Source organism: Leucopleurus acutus (genome assembly GCF_964270905.1).
Source record: "Leucopleurus acutus genome assembly, chromosome: 6".
Taxonomy (NCBI): domain Eukaryota; kingdom Metazoa; phylum Chordata; class Mammalia; order Artiodactyla; family Delphinidae; genus Leucopleurus; species Leucopleurus acutus.
The window spans coordinates 110,238,563-110,254,457 of record NC_139149.1 but is presented as its reverse complement, the minus strand read 5'-3'; the positions used below and the strand labels follow the sequence as shown (position 1 = coordinate 110,254,457).

General features: G+C 47.1%; 1 protein-coding gene across 1 annotated transcript; it reads left to right on the top strand.

Moving 5' to 3' along the window:
* Positions 1-1,811: 1,811 nt before the first annotated feature.
* Positions 1,812-15,368, top strand: GPR55 (G protein-coupled receptor 55; the record flags this gene model as incomplete). The annotated part of the gene is made up of 2 exons (XM_082841760.1): positions 1,812-1,915; positions 14,335-15,368. Exons 1-2 carry the CDS (start codon positions 1,873-1,875, stop codon positions 15,366-15,368), a joined length of 1,077 nt encoding a protein of 358 aa, XP_082697886.1. The 5' UTR covers positions 1,812-1,872.
* Positions 15,369-15,895: the final 527 nt, after the last annotated feature.

Genomic DNA, 15,895 nt, shown 5'->3' with positions numbered 1-15,895 from the left:
CCACTCCCCCCCGCCTTCCACCCCCACAGCAGTGGGCAGCTCTGGATGGAGCTGGATGGAGAAGCCGGAGCCATGGGTCGGCCCTGGGCAAGTCCCTGGTCTGCTCCTAACGAGCCAGCGCGCTCTGAGCCTCCCTGAACCACACGTTCCCCTGCCAGGGGCCCACTCCCTTGCTGAGGGTCGTTAGCAAAGGTCTTCAAGAAAGGGAGGTGGAAGATGACTTGTGTTTGCATTAAAAGGGAGAAAATAAGGACCCACATATGTGTACATGCTTGTATAGAAACTGATAGAAGCTGCAATCAGCGACACCCTGAGGGTAGGTGGGTGCTGGGCACAGACGTTTTACTGTATGTTTACGTGTGTATTTGAATCACGTGTTTGCGTTCCAAATTTAAAATAAAAAGCAACAGTAGTAAAACACAGAAATATCCATTAACAAGAACAAAAAAAGATAGCCAGAACGGGAGGTGGGTAAGGCTCCCTTTGAGGAGGGCCTGAGCTGTGAGTCCTTCTCTGCGGGCCCCTCGAGGCTGACCCCTTCCCGGAGCTCCCACACCGCAGGCCCTGGACACCTGCCCATCACCTCCCTGCTGCTTTCCCCATGGGTTCCTGGCCTCCTGCAGCTTCACCCAGGGTGCCCTGGCCTGGCCGCCTCACCTCGGCTTAGATTGGGCCAGGGGCCTGGGGTGGCCTCGCCTGGGGAAGGACTGCCCGCTGCCCCGCCTTGAGCCCAGGCCGGCTTGGGTTCCATGGCCCAGGGCAGTGAGTGAACTTGGTTCTACCCATAGCACAAGCATGAGTGTGACTGGATCGGAGATGGTGAGAACTTAAAGGGTTCTGTCAAGCTCTTCACCGAATGACGAGGAACCCGTGCTCTGGAGGGCCAGGTGACTTGCCCAGAGACAGAGTTTGCTGGGATAAATTCCCCCGACCCACTTTGGAGAGTTTCTATTCCTGTAGATGCCTGAAAGCCCCGGCGGGCCAGGCCTGTAGAAACAGCCCGTGCCTCAGTCTTTCGTGGGCTCTCCTAGTCCCTCCTGGGCAGGGAGCGGAATCTGCCAGGCTGCCTTTCAGCCCAGACTTTTCTGAATGTCTGGAATGTGCACGGGTTTTTGCTGAGAGCCACCTGGGGCCCATGGCTGAGTCTTGGTTCTTCCTGCCCTGGAGCTGGGCCACCCCGGGGAAATCTCTGCTCACAGGGCCCTTGGGAGTGATGCATCCCAAGGCTGACCCAAATCCCTGTGGAGGCCAGGCGCAGAGAAGCTCAGGCCAAGGAGCAACATCGCGGGCGCGCCCCGCTGACCGTCCCTGAGGACACGCAGGCAGGGGCTGAGGTCTCCTAGGCTGGGCCTTCCCAACCCACAAGTCCTGAAATAGGAAGGTGTCCAGCGCCACCTTCTTTTCTGTGGGCAGTAGTTCTGAATCCTAAACCCCAGAAGCACATGAAGCCGTGACAGCCCTTTTCAGATGCTGGCTGTCCCTGTGTGATGCCAAGCTCAGAATGTCTGCTGCGTGAGATGGTTCCTCCTCTTCCAGAGGCTTCTCACACCTCGGCTTAGGCAGTGCCTCTTGGCATTTTTTTGGGAAGCTGAGGGAGTGTGCAGACCCTCTGAGAAGGCACAGGAACCTAGAGCCTCTTCCTGGCAACGTGTCCGCCACCCCAGGCCGCATTCTAGCTGCACTTAGAGAGGAGGGAACCCCACGGAGCCCCTCTCCTGACCCAGGAGAAGAAGCCCCTTGGCCAGACACGGCTGCTGCGGAGCCGCTTGAAGAGCATCTGGTCCCACCCCCGCGTTTCACAGACGAGGAAGCTGAGCCCCAGAGGGAAGTGACTCTCGCCAGAGCAGGCTGGTGACCAAGCTGGGAGGAGAAATGACATCTCACAACTCCATCGGCTGCACTGGACTCCCTACAGGTAATAGCCCCTGGGCCGCTCAGAGAACCCGACACACAGAACCACACACTGACCTTGCTCTCTGGGACTGCGGGCGACTTTCCTGAGGTCAACCGGGCCTTCGGGTCCTGGGCTCTGTCCACACCTGCCCCGATTCGGCGGGCCTTCCCCAGACGGCAGGGGTAGTGGCAGCCCCTGGCAGCCTCCGTGACAGCGGCAGTGGCAGCAGAGGGCTGGTTTGTCCCTGACTGCAGGTGACATTTTCTATGAACCCTCAGCTTCCTCCTGATTTGACTCAGGTGGCAGCATCTTGCCTGAGTGGGGAAACCTCGCTGTAGGTAGCGCAGGAGTCTTCCCCCTGGGAGCTCGGCTTGCGTGCCACCACCCTCCACTGCCCTGGCTGCCTGCTGCCCTGGAATCTGGCCAGGAAAGCACAAAGAGCCCAAGATTACAAACTCCAGGAATCACCCTGCAGCCCCTGAGTGGGGCACTCGAGGCAGGCTAGAGCCATGCTTGGGAGTCCAGGCCAGCCACTCGCCAGCTGTGTAACTTCCCTGGCCTCAGTGTACCTCTCTGGGAAATGGGAGCATTAATAGTTTCTTCCTCATGGGGCTCTGGAGAGCAGTAAGTGATGGAAGTGCTTGTTCCCCCTCCCCACCCCAGTTAGCAGCCAGCAAGCTTTGGATACCGTTATGTCTTATAACTAGATTATCCTCGAACCCTCGGAGAGGCTGGGAGGGAAGATACAGCAGCATGGAGAACCCTGAGGAGTCCAGATCTTCCTTAAGAGTGGAGGTGGAGAATGGGAAGTCAGGAAATGTCTGCAGGATTGGCCTGGGCTGGGCTTTGCGCTCTCGGGGCGGTGGAGCTGGGGCAGAGATGTGCACAGTGCAGCTCCGGGCTCCGTGGAAGGCTTGGTGCTCTCAGGTCTGGCTGGCTGTCTCAGCTCCACGGGGAACGCCTGTCACCCTGGAGCTGCCCCAGACCAGGTCGTTAATTCAGTCCCTCTTTCATTTAATAAGTCCTTTTTTTTTTTTTTTTTTTGCGGTACGCGGGCCTCTCCCGTTGCGGAGCACAGGCTCCGGACGCGCAGGCTCAGCGGCCGTGGCTCACGGGCCGAGCCGCTCCGCGGCATGTGGGATCCTCCCAGACCGGGGCACGAACCCGCGTCCCCTGCATCGGCAGGCGGATTCTCAACCACTGCACCACCAGGGAAGCCCTAATAAGTCCTTTCTGACGGACTGTTATATCACCATCCCGGAGTTGCTTGAGGATGACAGGACACTCACCCCAATGGCACACAGATGCTGTTAACAGCCCCACCCGGCCACAGCAGGGACATCATATCTGTTGATACGGTGGATCAGGGAAGTGGACTGGAGGAAGCGATGGGGTTTTTAGGAGGGGAGGTGAGTCTGAGTGTATCAGGCTCTGCTGGGTGGTGCCAGGCACTGAAAGGAGTGAGGAAGGGGGTGCTGGGAGTTCCTGGATATACCAGGTCCTCTTGCTGATGATGCCGGTGGGGATGGGGTGAGGGAAAGATGGAGAGACGCAGAATGTGAGTTCCAGGGGGGCCCCTCACTACCTGTTTGATCTTGGGTAGACTCTTTAACTTCTGTGAGACCCACTGTCTTCATCTGTAAAGTGGGCATAATTATAACAGCATCCCAGGAATGTACCAAGTTCTCTCCTTAGAGCACTTAGCACAGAGGGGCCATATCTCAAGTCCCTGAGCTGGCCCCTGCACTCCCCCAGCCTCACTTCACCCCCACCAAGCTCAGGGTACAGCTACAGCAAAATTCTGGACTCCTGGAGATTCTGTCTATGTGCCCCATCCCCCCGTGTCCTGTTCTTTCTTAATCGTGCCCCAGAAGCCCAGCTCACACTGCAGTACTAGTAACAGATAACTGCATCCAAGTAAACATTTGTATTCTAACTGTGGCATTCACCACTGCGCCCCCAGAGGAGATTGGGATTTCAGGCAAGGAACTTGGTCCTGCGGAATGTTCCTCTTCAAACGACGTCCCTCAGGCTGTACCAGCTCTGCTCAGCCCCAGGCTGGGACTCCCATCTCTGAGTTGGCTCCCACCAGAGTGCTCCCTGAGGATGAGGAATTCGGCAGCACAAGAGAAGCATCTTCTGGGCTTCCCTGGTGGCGCAGTGGTTGGGAGTACGCCTGCCGATGCAGGAGATGTGGGTTCGTGCCCCAGTCCGGGAAGATCCCACATGCCGCAGAGCGGCTGGGCCCGTGAGCCATGGCCGCTGAGCCTGCGTGTCCGGAGCCTGTGCTCTGCGTGTCTGGAGCCTGTGCTCTGCAAACGGAGAGGCCACAAGAGTGAGAGGCCCGCATACCGCAAAAAAAAAAAAAAAAAAAGAGAGAGAGAAGCATCTTCTTAGCCTGCAAACCACCTAAGGTTGCATTTTTCCCATTGCTGGTGTTTTCTGGAAAATCCAGGACTTTCCAGGAAGGAAGTCTGGCTTGGTCTGAGCCACAGCTGCGTTTAGATGCCCCCGTTGTACACACACGGGATCAGGGCTGCCCCAAGTGGGATGCTGGGTCCTTGAAGATGTGGGCAGACTTGGCCCTGACAGCTGCAGGAATCACAGCCCAGAATGGGGCCGAGTTGGCAGTAAGAGAGCCCCTTGGTGAGGCCACGGACTCCAGGACCCCAGGGCTGGGCAGTGCTGTTTGGATGAGAGAACCCAGACAGAGGCCCCACAGCCAGAGAGAGCCAGGAGCAGAACAGGGGCCTCTGGACTCCCAGCCCAGTCCTTTATCCTGTACGAGATGTTTTCTCTCCTTTTCACTAAACATTAGAAAACGATATATTGACAGAATATTCTATTTCAGGGTTTAAAAAGAAAACCTGTCATATACGTGAATTTTCTTGACAACATTCTGAATAAACAGATATTCTGCCTTTGCTTGCATACCTCTGGGGACAGAGAGCTCATTACATGGCCGTTTGGTCTGCTCTCCGACTTCTGGTAGCAAGATAGATCTGCTTTTTACAGCACCTGGAAACCGTTTCTTTTGTGGCCCTGTGGAGTCACACAGTGGAGCTTGTCTTGAGCCTTGGAGACGCTGATATGTCTATTCTTTTATAGATTATGAACAACCCTAGTCCTTCCTTTACATTCCCAGTCCCTCCGCATGCAGCCCCTGCAGACATACAGCCTCTGGTGCCTGGGTGGTCAGAGCAGCGCAAGGGCCACTTGTCACAGGTCCGCCACACTCCTCTTCTAGATTTTCCGAGTGTAGCCGGGGTTCACCTCGTTTCTCACTGTCTTCCTGTTTACGAGACTACTTAGGAATTATTTTCCTTTCAGCGGTGACTGCATCTGTGTTTTATATATAAATATTTGTTCCTTTCCAACATTTCAGTAATGTACTTCTGATTTTATCTTGGACACATTACTTAAGAGACTGCTTAAGAGAATGCATAAAAATGCTTATTCTATATTATTACTATCACGGTGTTGCAGCAAATGCTGTGGTTTCTTATTTGCTGCAGCAAATGGATCTGAAAACAGAAGAGTGGAATTGCCATTGCCTTGGAGTCCTTGGCTGGGCCCAGGAATGGGATGAGTTTGTTGAAAGACACTTGTCCTCTCCCCAAGAGAGGGTATTCCGTTGATTTATGACGTAGTTCTCACTAATCTGCTAGTTCTGCCTTATTCATTGGGCTCTAAACAGCTCTGCCTACTTGATCTGTGATATTCTAAGAGGGGAGCATTAAGGTCTCTACATACAATTCTATTTCTATTTCTACTTTGTTTTACATTTCTGCTTGTTCCCATCATGGATTTCTTGGCTATGCTCATTGGAACATAAATTTTACGTATTAATTGTTTATTATAACATTTACCTTGTGGGGTTTCTGTGTTACTCTCTCAGTTCTTTTTATTAAAAAAAATTACTTTGTCGTATTTCCTTCTTTCCTAGTGTTCTGTGTGCCTGACGATCTGTAGATTATCTTATCATTTTACTCTATCTATGCCTTTGTGTTTTTTTGTGTGTTTCTTATTGGCACAAGATGATTGAGTTTTAATATTTTATCAGCTTCCCCCTTTGATAAGAAGTATTATAGCTAATATAATTGTTAGGGAGTATTATAATTTTTATTATAATTGTTACATTTGTCTAAACCTCCATGGGGTTGCCCGTCTGCTTTCTATATTGAGACATTGCAGTTTTTTTTCACTTTCAGTGTCTACTGTGAATTTTCTCTTCCTTTGTCCCTTTAAAATAGACAAGGCAATTTAACCTAAATACCCACATTAGAAAATAGTTAAATTTTAATGTCTACATTTGTTTCTACTAATAGCTCTCTGAACTTTGTGTTTAAACGTCTTCCCTCCCCTTCACCCACTCTCTGGCACTCAATGTTCATCTGGCATTTTGAGCCTCTTTCATATTCTTCTTTCCTCCTTATGCACAATTTTCATGATGTGATGGCTGACCTGCGGACTGAGGAAACTTTGCTTTTTATCGGGTATCGGGATCTTGTGGCTGTTCTCCGGTCGCTTAGGCGGCACCGGCTTCCTCACTTGTCCAATTCTCTGTCACTTCAGGCTTTGTTCCCAAGTCCCTCTGACACTCCATGTTGAAATCTTTGACCTGGCAAGATTTATGCCTCATCAACTGAGCATCTGTTAGTTCAATGCATTCCTTTAAATTCTGTGTAAACCTCCCTTCCGCTCCCACCTTGCCTCAAGCACACACCCAGATGTTGCTTCTTTTAAGGGAAAGTCAAAAGCTGTTCTTATTTTTCTTCTTTTTTCCCCAGCATTTAATGCATTAAACAAATTTTCAGTTGTTTTCATATTATCATTAGAAAAATACACACACACACGAAAGAGAGATAAAGATAAAAGATTTAAAAATCGCCCCCCATCTAACTGTTAGAATGCAACCAACGTTTGGCATTTGGAAACTTTTTCTAGGTTTTATTCCCTCTGCGTGGGTTTTTTAAATCATATTTGAAATCATCCTGAATGTATAATTCTGTAGTTTGTGGGTTTCTTATTTAATGTAGTCAGTATAAACATAACACAGGCAGACAAAAATTTTCCATTGAGTAGATTTACCATAGTGAAATTAAGCTCTTGTTGACATTTAAATGCGTGCATGTATTTTTTGCTATCAGAAAAAAATATTAAAGTGAACATATTTCTGTACACATTTTTTCCTTCTTTTGCATAATTTACTTAAGGTAAATTTTTAGAATCTCTGAATGAAAGACTAATAAGATTTCTAGGGCTTGTAATATAAGTTATCAACGTCCCAAGGTTGGGTACTTTTGTGTATACTCACCAGTATATTGGTGACTGTTTCACGGAACCCTTGACAGCTTCTTTGATTATATAAGCAAAAATTTTATTTCTTAGTAAATCTTATGGGAATTATTTGTGTCCTTTGCCTGTTTATCTATTGTGGGTCTTGATATTACACATTTTTTAATATTCTTCATAGAGAAGGAACATCATTTAACCTATTTGTTGTACTTCCTTTCCTCCAGTATATTATCTGATATTAAACTTTTTTTTTTAATTAATTTATTTATTTTTGGCTGTGTTGAGTCTTCGTTTCTGTGCGTGGGCTTTCTCTAGTTGTGGCGAACGGGGGCCACTCTTCATCGCGGTGTGCGGGCTTCTCACTGTTGTGGCCTCTCTTGTTGCGGAGCGCAAGCTCCAGACGTGCAGGCTCAGTAGTTGTGGCTCACGGGCCTAGTTGCTCCGCGGCACGTGGGATCCACCCAGACCAGGGCTCGAACCCGTGTCCCCTGCATTGGCAGGCAGATTCTCAACCACTGCGCCACCAGGGAAGCCCTGTGAAACTTTTTTAACAAAAATAAATTTTCTAATTTTGTGCAGTCAAACCTGTCCTGTCTGTTTTCTGATTCTTTTGCTTTTCAGCCATTCTAAGTTGACAAAGAGCTTTTCTTTCCCTCCACTGGCTTTTATAAATTGACCACTAATTTTTCATCTAGTTTTTCTATGGTTTGATTTTTTTGAAATTTAATTTATTAATGAATTTGGAATTTCTTTTGCTACTTGGTGTGAGATGAGGATCTAAAAGTTGTTTTTACCCCCGAATTGTTCACTGATAGTCTCAACATCATTTATTGACTAAGATTTCCATTTGCATTCTTGATTCAGGGGAATCCCTCGTTTCTTCTTCTGGGTTCTGTTAATTGTCTAGCACATTATTTGGAACTTCTGGGTGTTGACAAGTGTCCAATTTCAACAAGAATGCCTCTTTTTTTTTTAACCATTAAATGTAAAGTTGGCTATTAAAGTGAACAGGTTACTCTTTATCAGGTGTTGTAAGAGGTATCCTATTCCTTCAGTTAAATGACTTTTGTGGAAAAACTATCATACAATGAGATGGCTTTTCGTTTTTTGCCGTGATGACGTAACGCACAGTATCAACAAATTTCCTGACATTGAAAAGGCCTTACATTTCTATGGTAAATCTGACTTGGTAAAACGATGATTTATAATTTTAATATACTGAGTTCTATTTGGTAATATTGTAACTCAGATGTTTGCATCTATATTCATACATGCATTTGAGCAATTGTTTTTCTCTTTTGTGCTACATTTGTCAAGTTTTGGTATTTGGGTAAATTAGTTTCATAACAGAAATTCATTATTATTATCTTATGTTCTGAAATTGTTTACAGAGTATGAGAATCATCTCGACCTTGAAATTTAAAATATGCTAGAGCCAAACAAAATTATGTTAGAAACTGTTTATTCTTTGATAACATTCTCAGTTTCATTCATGGTTGTTGATCTAATCAATACTACTTGTGTTAACTCGTATTAATTGTAGTAAATTATGTTTTGCCCCTAAATTTTCAACTACTTCAAGGTTTTCAAATGGATTAGCACACAAGTAGTAAGGTCATTTCTTCTCATTTTTTCTCTCTTCTCTAGCTAAGCTTACATTGCCTTCTTATTTATATTACAATACTGCTTCTGTTTTATGTTTTGGTTTTTTGGCCGCTGGGCATGTGGGATCTTAGCTCCCCGACCAGGGATTGAACCTGCACCCTCTGCATTGGAAAGTGAAGTCTTAACCACTGGACCACCAGGGAAGTCCCCAGTTTCTGCTTTTCTTTTAATGGAAGGTTTTGTTTTTGCTAGGCAGGTAATTCATCTTGACAACTGTTTCTTGGATACTTGAGAAAAATGTGGATTGCCTATTTATTTAAAATCAAATCTAAGAGCTAGTAATTAAATTATATTCATTATACTATTTATATAATTATATATTCTAATTTATACTTTGCCAACTCGATCTGTTCAAATCTATAGTGTATTAAAATCTGACACTACCATACCTTTGCCAATGGCTCTTGAATTTTAACAATCGTACTTTATGTACTTTTATACAACAACCTTCAGTGCACAAGATTCCTATATTTGCCTTTAAGATCTTTCTTTTATTAATATAAAATAAACTTGTTAACCCTGATATGTAGCTTAATTGTTAGTTCTACAGTGCTAGGTATGAATATTGCCACTCTGACTTTCCTTTTGTTTATATTTGTCCTCTATCTCATCATGGGTCTTTTACTTTGAATATTTCTCTGTCATTACGTAAGTGTGTCCTTTATAAGCAACAAAGAGTCGAATTTTATTTTGTAATTGAACTGAAAATGTTGGTTAATTTAAATATTTTGAAATTTTCATATTTATTGCTGTGATTTCTAGGCTTAGGTACTTTTTCCCATTCTATTTACTTCTTTGCTATTTTGTCTGATTTCTGTTTCCTTTTACCTTTTTTAGTGATTTTGAGGATAAGCATCCTGTTTGTAATAGTCAGTGGTTACTTGAAGGTTTAAAAAAATCGTACAGGGCTTCCCTGGTGGCGCAGTGGTTGAGAGTCCGCCTGCCAATGCAGGGGACACGGGTTCGTGCCCCGGTCCAGGAAGATCCCACATGCCGCGGAGCGGCTGGGCCCGTGAGCCATGGCCGCTGAGCCTGCGCATCCGGAGCCTGTGCTCTGCAACGGGAGAGGCCACAACAGTGAGAGGCCCGTGTACCGCAAAAAAAAAAAATCGTACGCTTTCTGTAAAATTCACGTTTAAAAAAACAGAACAATGACTTTCTTTTATAAAGTGTATTCTTCATTTTTTTAAAATAAATTTATTTAGTTATTTTTGGCTGCTTTGGGCCTTCGTTGCTGCACGCAGGCTTTCTCTTATTGTGGCGAGCAGGGGTTACCCCTTGCTGCGGTGCACGAGCCTCTCATTGTGGCGGCTTCTCTCGTTGCAAAGCCCGGGCTCTACGCTCGCGGGCTTAGTAGTTGTGGCATGCAGGCTCAGTAGCTGTGGCTCGCGGGCTCCAGAGCGCAAGCTCTGTAGTTGTGGTGCACGGGCTTAGTTGCTCTGCAGCATGTGGGATCTTCCCGGCCCAGGGCTCGAACCCGCATCCCCTGCATTGGCAGGCGGATTCCTAACCACTGCGCCACCAGTGAAGCCCCAGAACAATGACTTTTAATTTCCTTTTACGGAGTGTTTGCTCTGCCTGTGTTTCAGTACTCTCCACCACCCCTGCCTCCTTCAATCCAAGAACATCTTCCTTCTTTGTTAATTTATCTGAGGTATTACAGCTTGTCTTTTTTTAAAGACATGGATGATCTCTTTTACTGTTTTTTCTTTTAAATCTTTAACTATATTCATCATAGCTTCATTCTCTTTCCAGTCTCCTGCTTTTAATGCTCAGCTCCAAGCTTTCCCACCTAGATGTTTGCATCCTTTATGGTTAGTATCTCTTGGAGATCTAAAGTTTTGCCTCCTGGAGGCAGTTTTCTCCTGGAAGCCACACATACCTGAGTGTGGCTGTCTATGATCTTCACACCTGAACAGCCACCCAATTGGGCATGGAATTCGTGTTGCTCAAATTTTCTCCCTCAAAACTTTTCTGGTATTAATTATTTTTTCAGAGAGGTTCCCAGGAGACTGGGTTGGTTTGTTCACAGATGTTTGTAAGGTTCTGTATTAATGACATTTAAAGGTATACGTGGGACATCTGGGAGTGGTTTTCTTTCCAAAAATTTTGCGTGAAACGTGGCTCCTCTAACCCAAGTTCTCATCTTCTCTGTTGTTCATTTCAGTGCAGCCCCACCTCTCAGGCACCAGCTGCTGGTGGTTAACAAAGGTCCTCTCAGGCCCTTCACGTCTATTCGCAGACCTGATTTGCTTGACCCATGACCTTTCCCCATTCATTCTATTTCCTTCCTAGTATGAGGCTGGGAACAGGGCCCTGGTGACTGACAGCCCAGCTGGGGCCATGCTCACCTTGGACTGCTTCTAGCTAACGAAAGCACTGGTCCTGGGAGATTCCTGCTAGACATAGAACTTCTCCAAGGGGCAACTTGTGCTTAGGGACCCTCCGTCGACCTGGCCCATCATTCTCAGAGCTGCACTGTGGTCTGAGGGCTCTCCCTGTCCACTCCTATCCCTTTCCCTTTATCCTTCACAGGCCTTTCCCCTAGTAAATCTGTCAAGTGTCTAATATTGTCTAAGCATCTGCTTCGCAGCCTCCCACCCACCCACCTTACAGTGCGATCAGTTGATTGCAGTGGGTCCCTGAGTTGACCGGAACAGGAGCTATCGACAGCCCCAGGCAACGGATCAAGGGTGGGGAGGTTGCTGGCTCCTATTACCAAGTAGATTGGTTTTTACTGGCAGCCCATCTTTGAGAAAAAAATGAGTATTTTATCTCTTGCTGCAGCCTGAAGCCTTTTTATCTTATTCCAGTGAAGTTCCTGATCTTTTTATAAAAAAGATTGTTTAAAAGATGGTTTCCTTGAACTTTCAGAGGGAATTCAGAGGATTTATTTTTGGAGTTTCTGCTCACTCTACCATTAGCTGGAAGTATTTTTTTCAACCTAATTTCTTTTTGCTAGTCCACAGAGTGCTTTTCTAGCTTCAAACATTACCGTTTGAAAAGCTCCCATTTGAAATCATTCAGGGGACTTCCCTGGTGGTCCAGTGGTTAAGACTCCTCACTCCCATTGCAGGGGGCCTGGGTTCGATCCCTGGTCAGGGAAATAGATCCCACATGCCACAACTAAGAGCCCGCCGCAACTAAGACCCAGCACAGCCAAGTAAATAAATAAATAAATCTTTTTTAAAAATGAAGTAATTCAGCAATTCAAATGTGACCTTTAGGATCGTCCTGCTGAAGGACGCTGATAGCGGAGTTTTGTCTCTTTTCCACACAAACACCTGGTACAATCAATTCAGACAAACCCCAGCACCCTAGAATGGATGCTTTCCGTCAGGCCATTTTCCTCTGTTTTGCATCGGTTTGTTCAATTCAGCCGTGTTGTGGGCTTGAGTTTGGGTTTATCTCTGAGCATCACCGATTTTTTTCTTGGCCACTTCAGTTCTAATCTTTGAATCATCAGCGATGTGCACTGGGTTCACCCATGGAGTCTGCCTGAGCATGACCCAGCCAAAAACAGATGCCCAAGTTCCTTTTTTTGCAGTCTTGTCGAATCTCTTTAAGCACAAGCTTGTATTTGCTCTTATCTTTGCGGTTCTTGGTTTTCTGCTGTTTCTGATGTTGAAGGTGACTTCTCTGAGCCAAATGAGTCTTCCTCTTTGGTGCTGCAACACCTTTCAGTTGGATCGGATTGGGTTCTTGCCTGTTCTCACCATTTTTCTTTCTTTTTTTTTTTTTTTTGCGGTACGTGGGCCTCTCACTGTTGTGGCCTCTCCCGTCGCGGAGCACAGGCTCCGGACGCGCAGGCTCAGCGGCCATGGCTCACGGGCCCAGCCACTCCGCGGCATGTGGGATCTTCCTGGACCGGGGCACGAACCTGTGTCCCCTGCATCGGCAGGCAGACTCTCAACCACTGCGCCACCAGGGAAGCCCCTTCTCACCATTTTTGAAGTTTATCTTGTCGGTTCCAAACTATTCTAGCTATTTTTTGAGATACTCTTGTTTGGATAGTTCGGCATATTTTGTTGGGAGGGGGCAGCCTGCCAGCTTGCAGTTAATTTATTCCAGGCATCCTAGTGTCGGGGCAGGTGCACCTGGGGCGTATGCTGCACACCTTCAGGAGGTGCCATTCTCACAGACCACAGGAGTCTGGAGCTTTGGATACGAGCAAATACATTTTCCTAGATGTCTCATGACATAAACCTATAAGAAAAGTTAGCGCATAGGAAAATGTAGAATTTTTGGAAAGCCACCAAATCAAATAATGTATATTACATATTTACTATATATAGTGCTCAATGGATGAGAGATAAATGTGCTTTTTTGTTTTGTTTTTTGCTAGCAGTTAGAGGGGGTTTTGGAGTGGCATTCTCTATAGGGTCTTAAAAGTGCTCAGCTCCTTCCTTCCCAAGGGCTTGTGACTTCCCTCTCTCTGCTGGCTTCCAGCTTCCATCTGCAGCCACAGCTGCAGCCTTGATCATCTTGTCCCTGAGGCCAGCTCTAATTTTCTACCTGTCCAAAGGCCTTTCTTTGCCTTGAGGAGACCTCAAGCCCTTACTTCATTCCCTCTGGGAATGTTCTTTCTTCCATGTTTCTCCAATTTCTGTCTGGTTTTCTCCTCGGAGAACAAGAGGCTTTAACAGCTTCAGACTTTATCCTCCCAACTCCAAATCCCAAAGAAAAAGCCCCAACCCCCTTCCTAGAAACCCAAGCAAGAGTTTCATTGCTTTTCATCGCCTCTGGGTCTATTGTTCATCCCTGGACCTATAAATGGACCAATGACAGTGTCCAGGGGAATGTGATGCACCGATTGCCACCAGCCCTACATGCGGGGGTGGGGTGAGCTCTGTCCAACCTTCGGGGTGGGGGTGGGGTGGAGCAGAGGGGCAACACATAAAGCGGAGCTGGGTCCTGAAAACAGCATTTGAAGCTGTACGATCTGCAGCTCAAGTCAGCCCTGCCCTAGTTTTCATGTTTCCAGTTCTGTGAAATTCACTCTTTGATGAAACCAGTTCATCAAAGGTCCATGAAACCAGGGTCAGGGCTTATGTTGTTGTTACTACTTTCAACAGAAAGACTTCTGATTGGAAAAAAAGGGACAGTTGCTTGTGCACAATTCTGTTTTTATTAAAGATAAAGGCACACACATGTGTGTGTGTGTACAGAAAGAGTCTGGAATTATATATATACTTTATATATATATATATATATATATATATATATATATATATATATATATATATATATATACCCATACATATATATATACACACATATACGTAAAGTAACGGTGGTTCTATCTGGGCCACAGATTTCGAGGTAATTTTTCTTCCTGCATTTTCTGATCGTTATTCAAAGAGCATAGATTGCTGTGTGAGAAAGGGGTCATGTTTATGATTCTTGACCAAGTCGTGAGAATCCATCAGTTCTAGAGGGTAAGAGGAACTTCATCTCATCTACCGTTGACGTTGTAGGAAGGAACATGAGCCAGCGAAACCAGAGTGAGAACTGCTCCTTCCATGATGTGGAGGTGCTGATGAAAACCGTGCAGCTGGCTGTCCACACCCCTACCTTCCTCCTCGGTCTGCTCCTCAATCTGCTCGCCATCCGAGGCTTCAGCTCCTTCCTGAAGAAGAGGTGGCCCTGCTACGCTGCCACCTCCATCTACATGATCAACCTGGCGGTCTTCGACCTGCTGCTGGTGTTCTCTCTCCCATTCAAGATGGCCCTGTCTCACGTGAAGGCTCCCCTTCTTCCCCTCTGTACCCTAGTGGAGTGCCTCTACTTCATCAGCATGTATGGGAGCATCTTCACGATCTGCTACATCAGCCTGGACAGATTCTTGGCCATCCGGTACCCGCTCCTGGTCAGCCACCTCCGGTCCCCCAGGAAGACCTTTGGGATCTGCTTCACCATCTGGGTCCTGGTGTGGGTGGGGAGCACCCCTATCTATAGCTTCCATGGGAAAGTGGAAAACTACACGTGCTTCCACAACATGTCTGACGGCACCTGGAGCGCCAAGGTCTTCTTCCCTCTTGAGGTCTTCGGCTTCCTTCTTCCCATGAGCATCATGGGTTTCTGCTCCTCCAGGAGCATTTGCATTCTGGTCGCCCGTCGGGACCACACCCAGGACTGGGTCCAGCAGAAGGCCTGTATCTGGACCATCGCGGCCAGTCTGGCTGTCTTTGTGGTCTCCTTTCTCCCAGTCCACCTGAGTTTCCTCTTGCAGTTCCTGGTGAGGAATGGCTTTATCGTGGAGTGCAGAGCCAAGCAGAACATCATCTTGTTCCTGCAATTGTCCATGTGTTTCTCCAATATCAACTGCTGCCTGGATGTTTTCTGCTACTACTTTGTCATCAAAGAATTCCGCATGGACATGATGGCCCACCAGCCCTCCAGGGTCCAGCTGGTCCTCCAGAATACCATGACCACCATGGCTAAGGGAAGAAAGCTGAGCTTGGAGGAAGGAAACCTCAGTCTGAATTCCATAGCAGATACCTCTTCCTAGGGCTCTGATATGGGGGGCTGACACATGGCACATTTACTGGTGTGCCGTCCCTCTGACGCTCACTTGAATGACACCTTTGCTCACTGTGACCCCAAACCCTTTCCCCAGCACCCAGACAACTTGATATAAACCATTCAGTGTCTGGGGAGCTCTGAAGAACCTAAGACCCAGGTGAACTCTTGATTTCTAAGCCTAAAAAGCATGAGGTTGGAAGAATTGAGAAAGAGAATGAGACCATCTGAATAAGGCTGTTTCCCAGCTCTCCTCTGTCCTTCTGTTAGACTAGAAGATTCTGGAAAGGAAGAGAGAGAGGAGTTAGGAGAGAGAATCAAGAGGGTTGGCATGGAGGAGAGATGGAGTGGGAGGGATGGACCAAGCTCCTTTTTGGTTTGGGGATCCCGGCGTGGAGCAGCTGTACTTTCTGGTCTCTTCTGGAGCTCTGTTGGCCCATGACCTCACAGAGATGCCAGCGGAATGTGTGACTGGGGAGAGCAAGTATGTGCAGAGAGCCCCGAGTTTTCTATGGG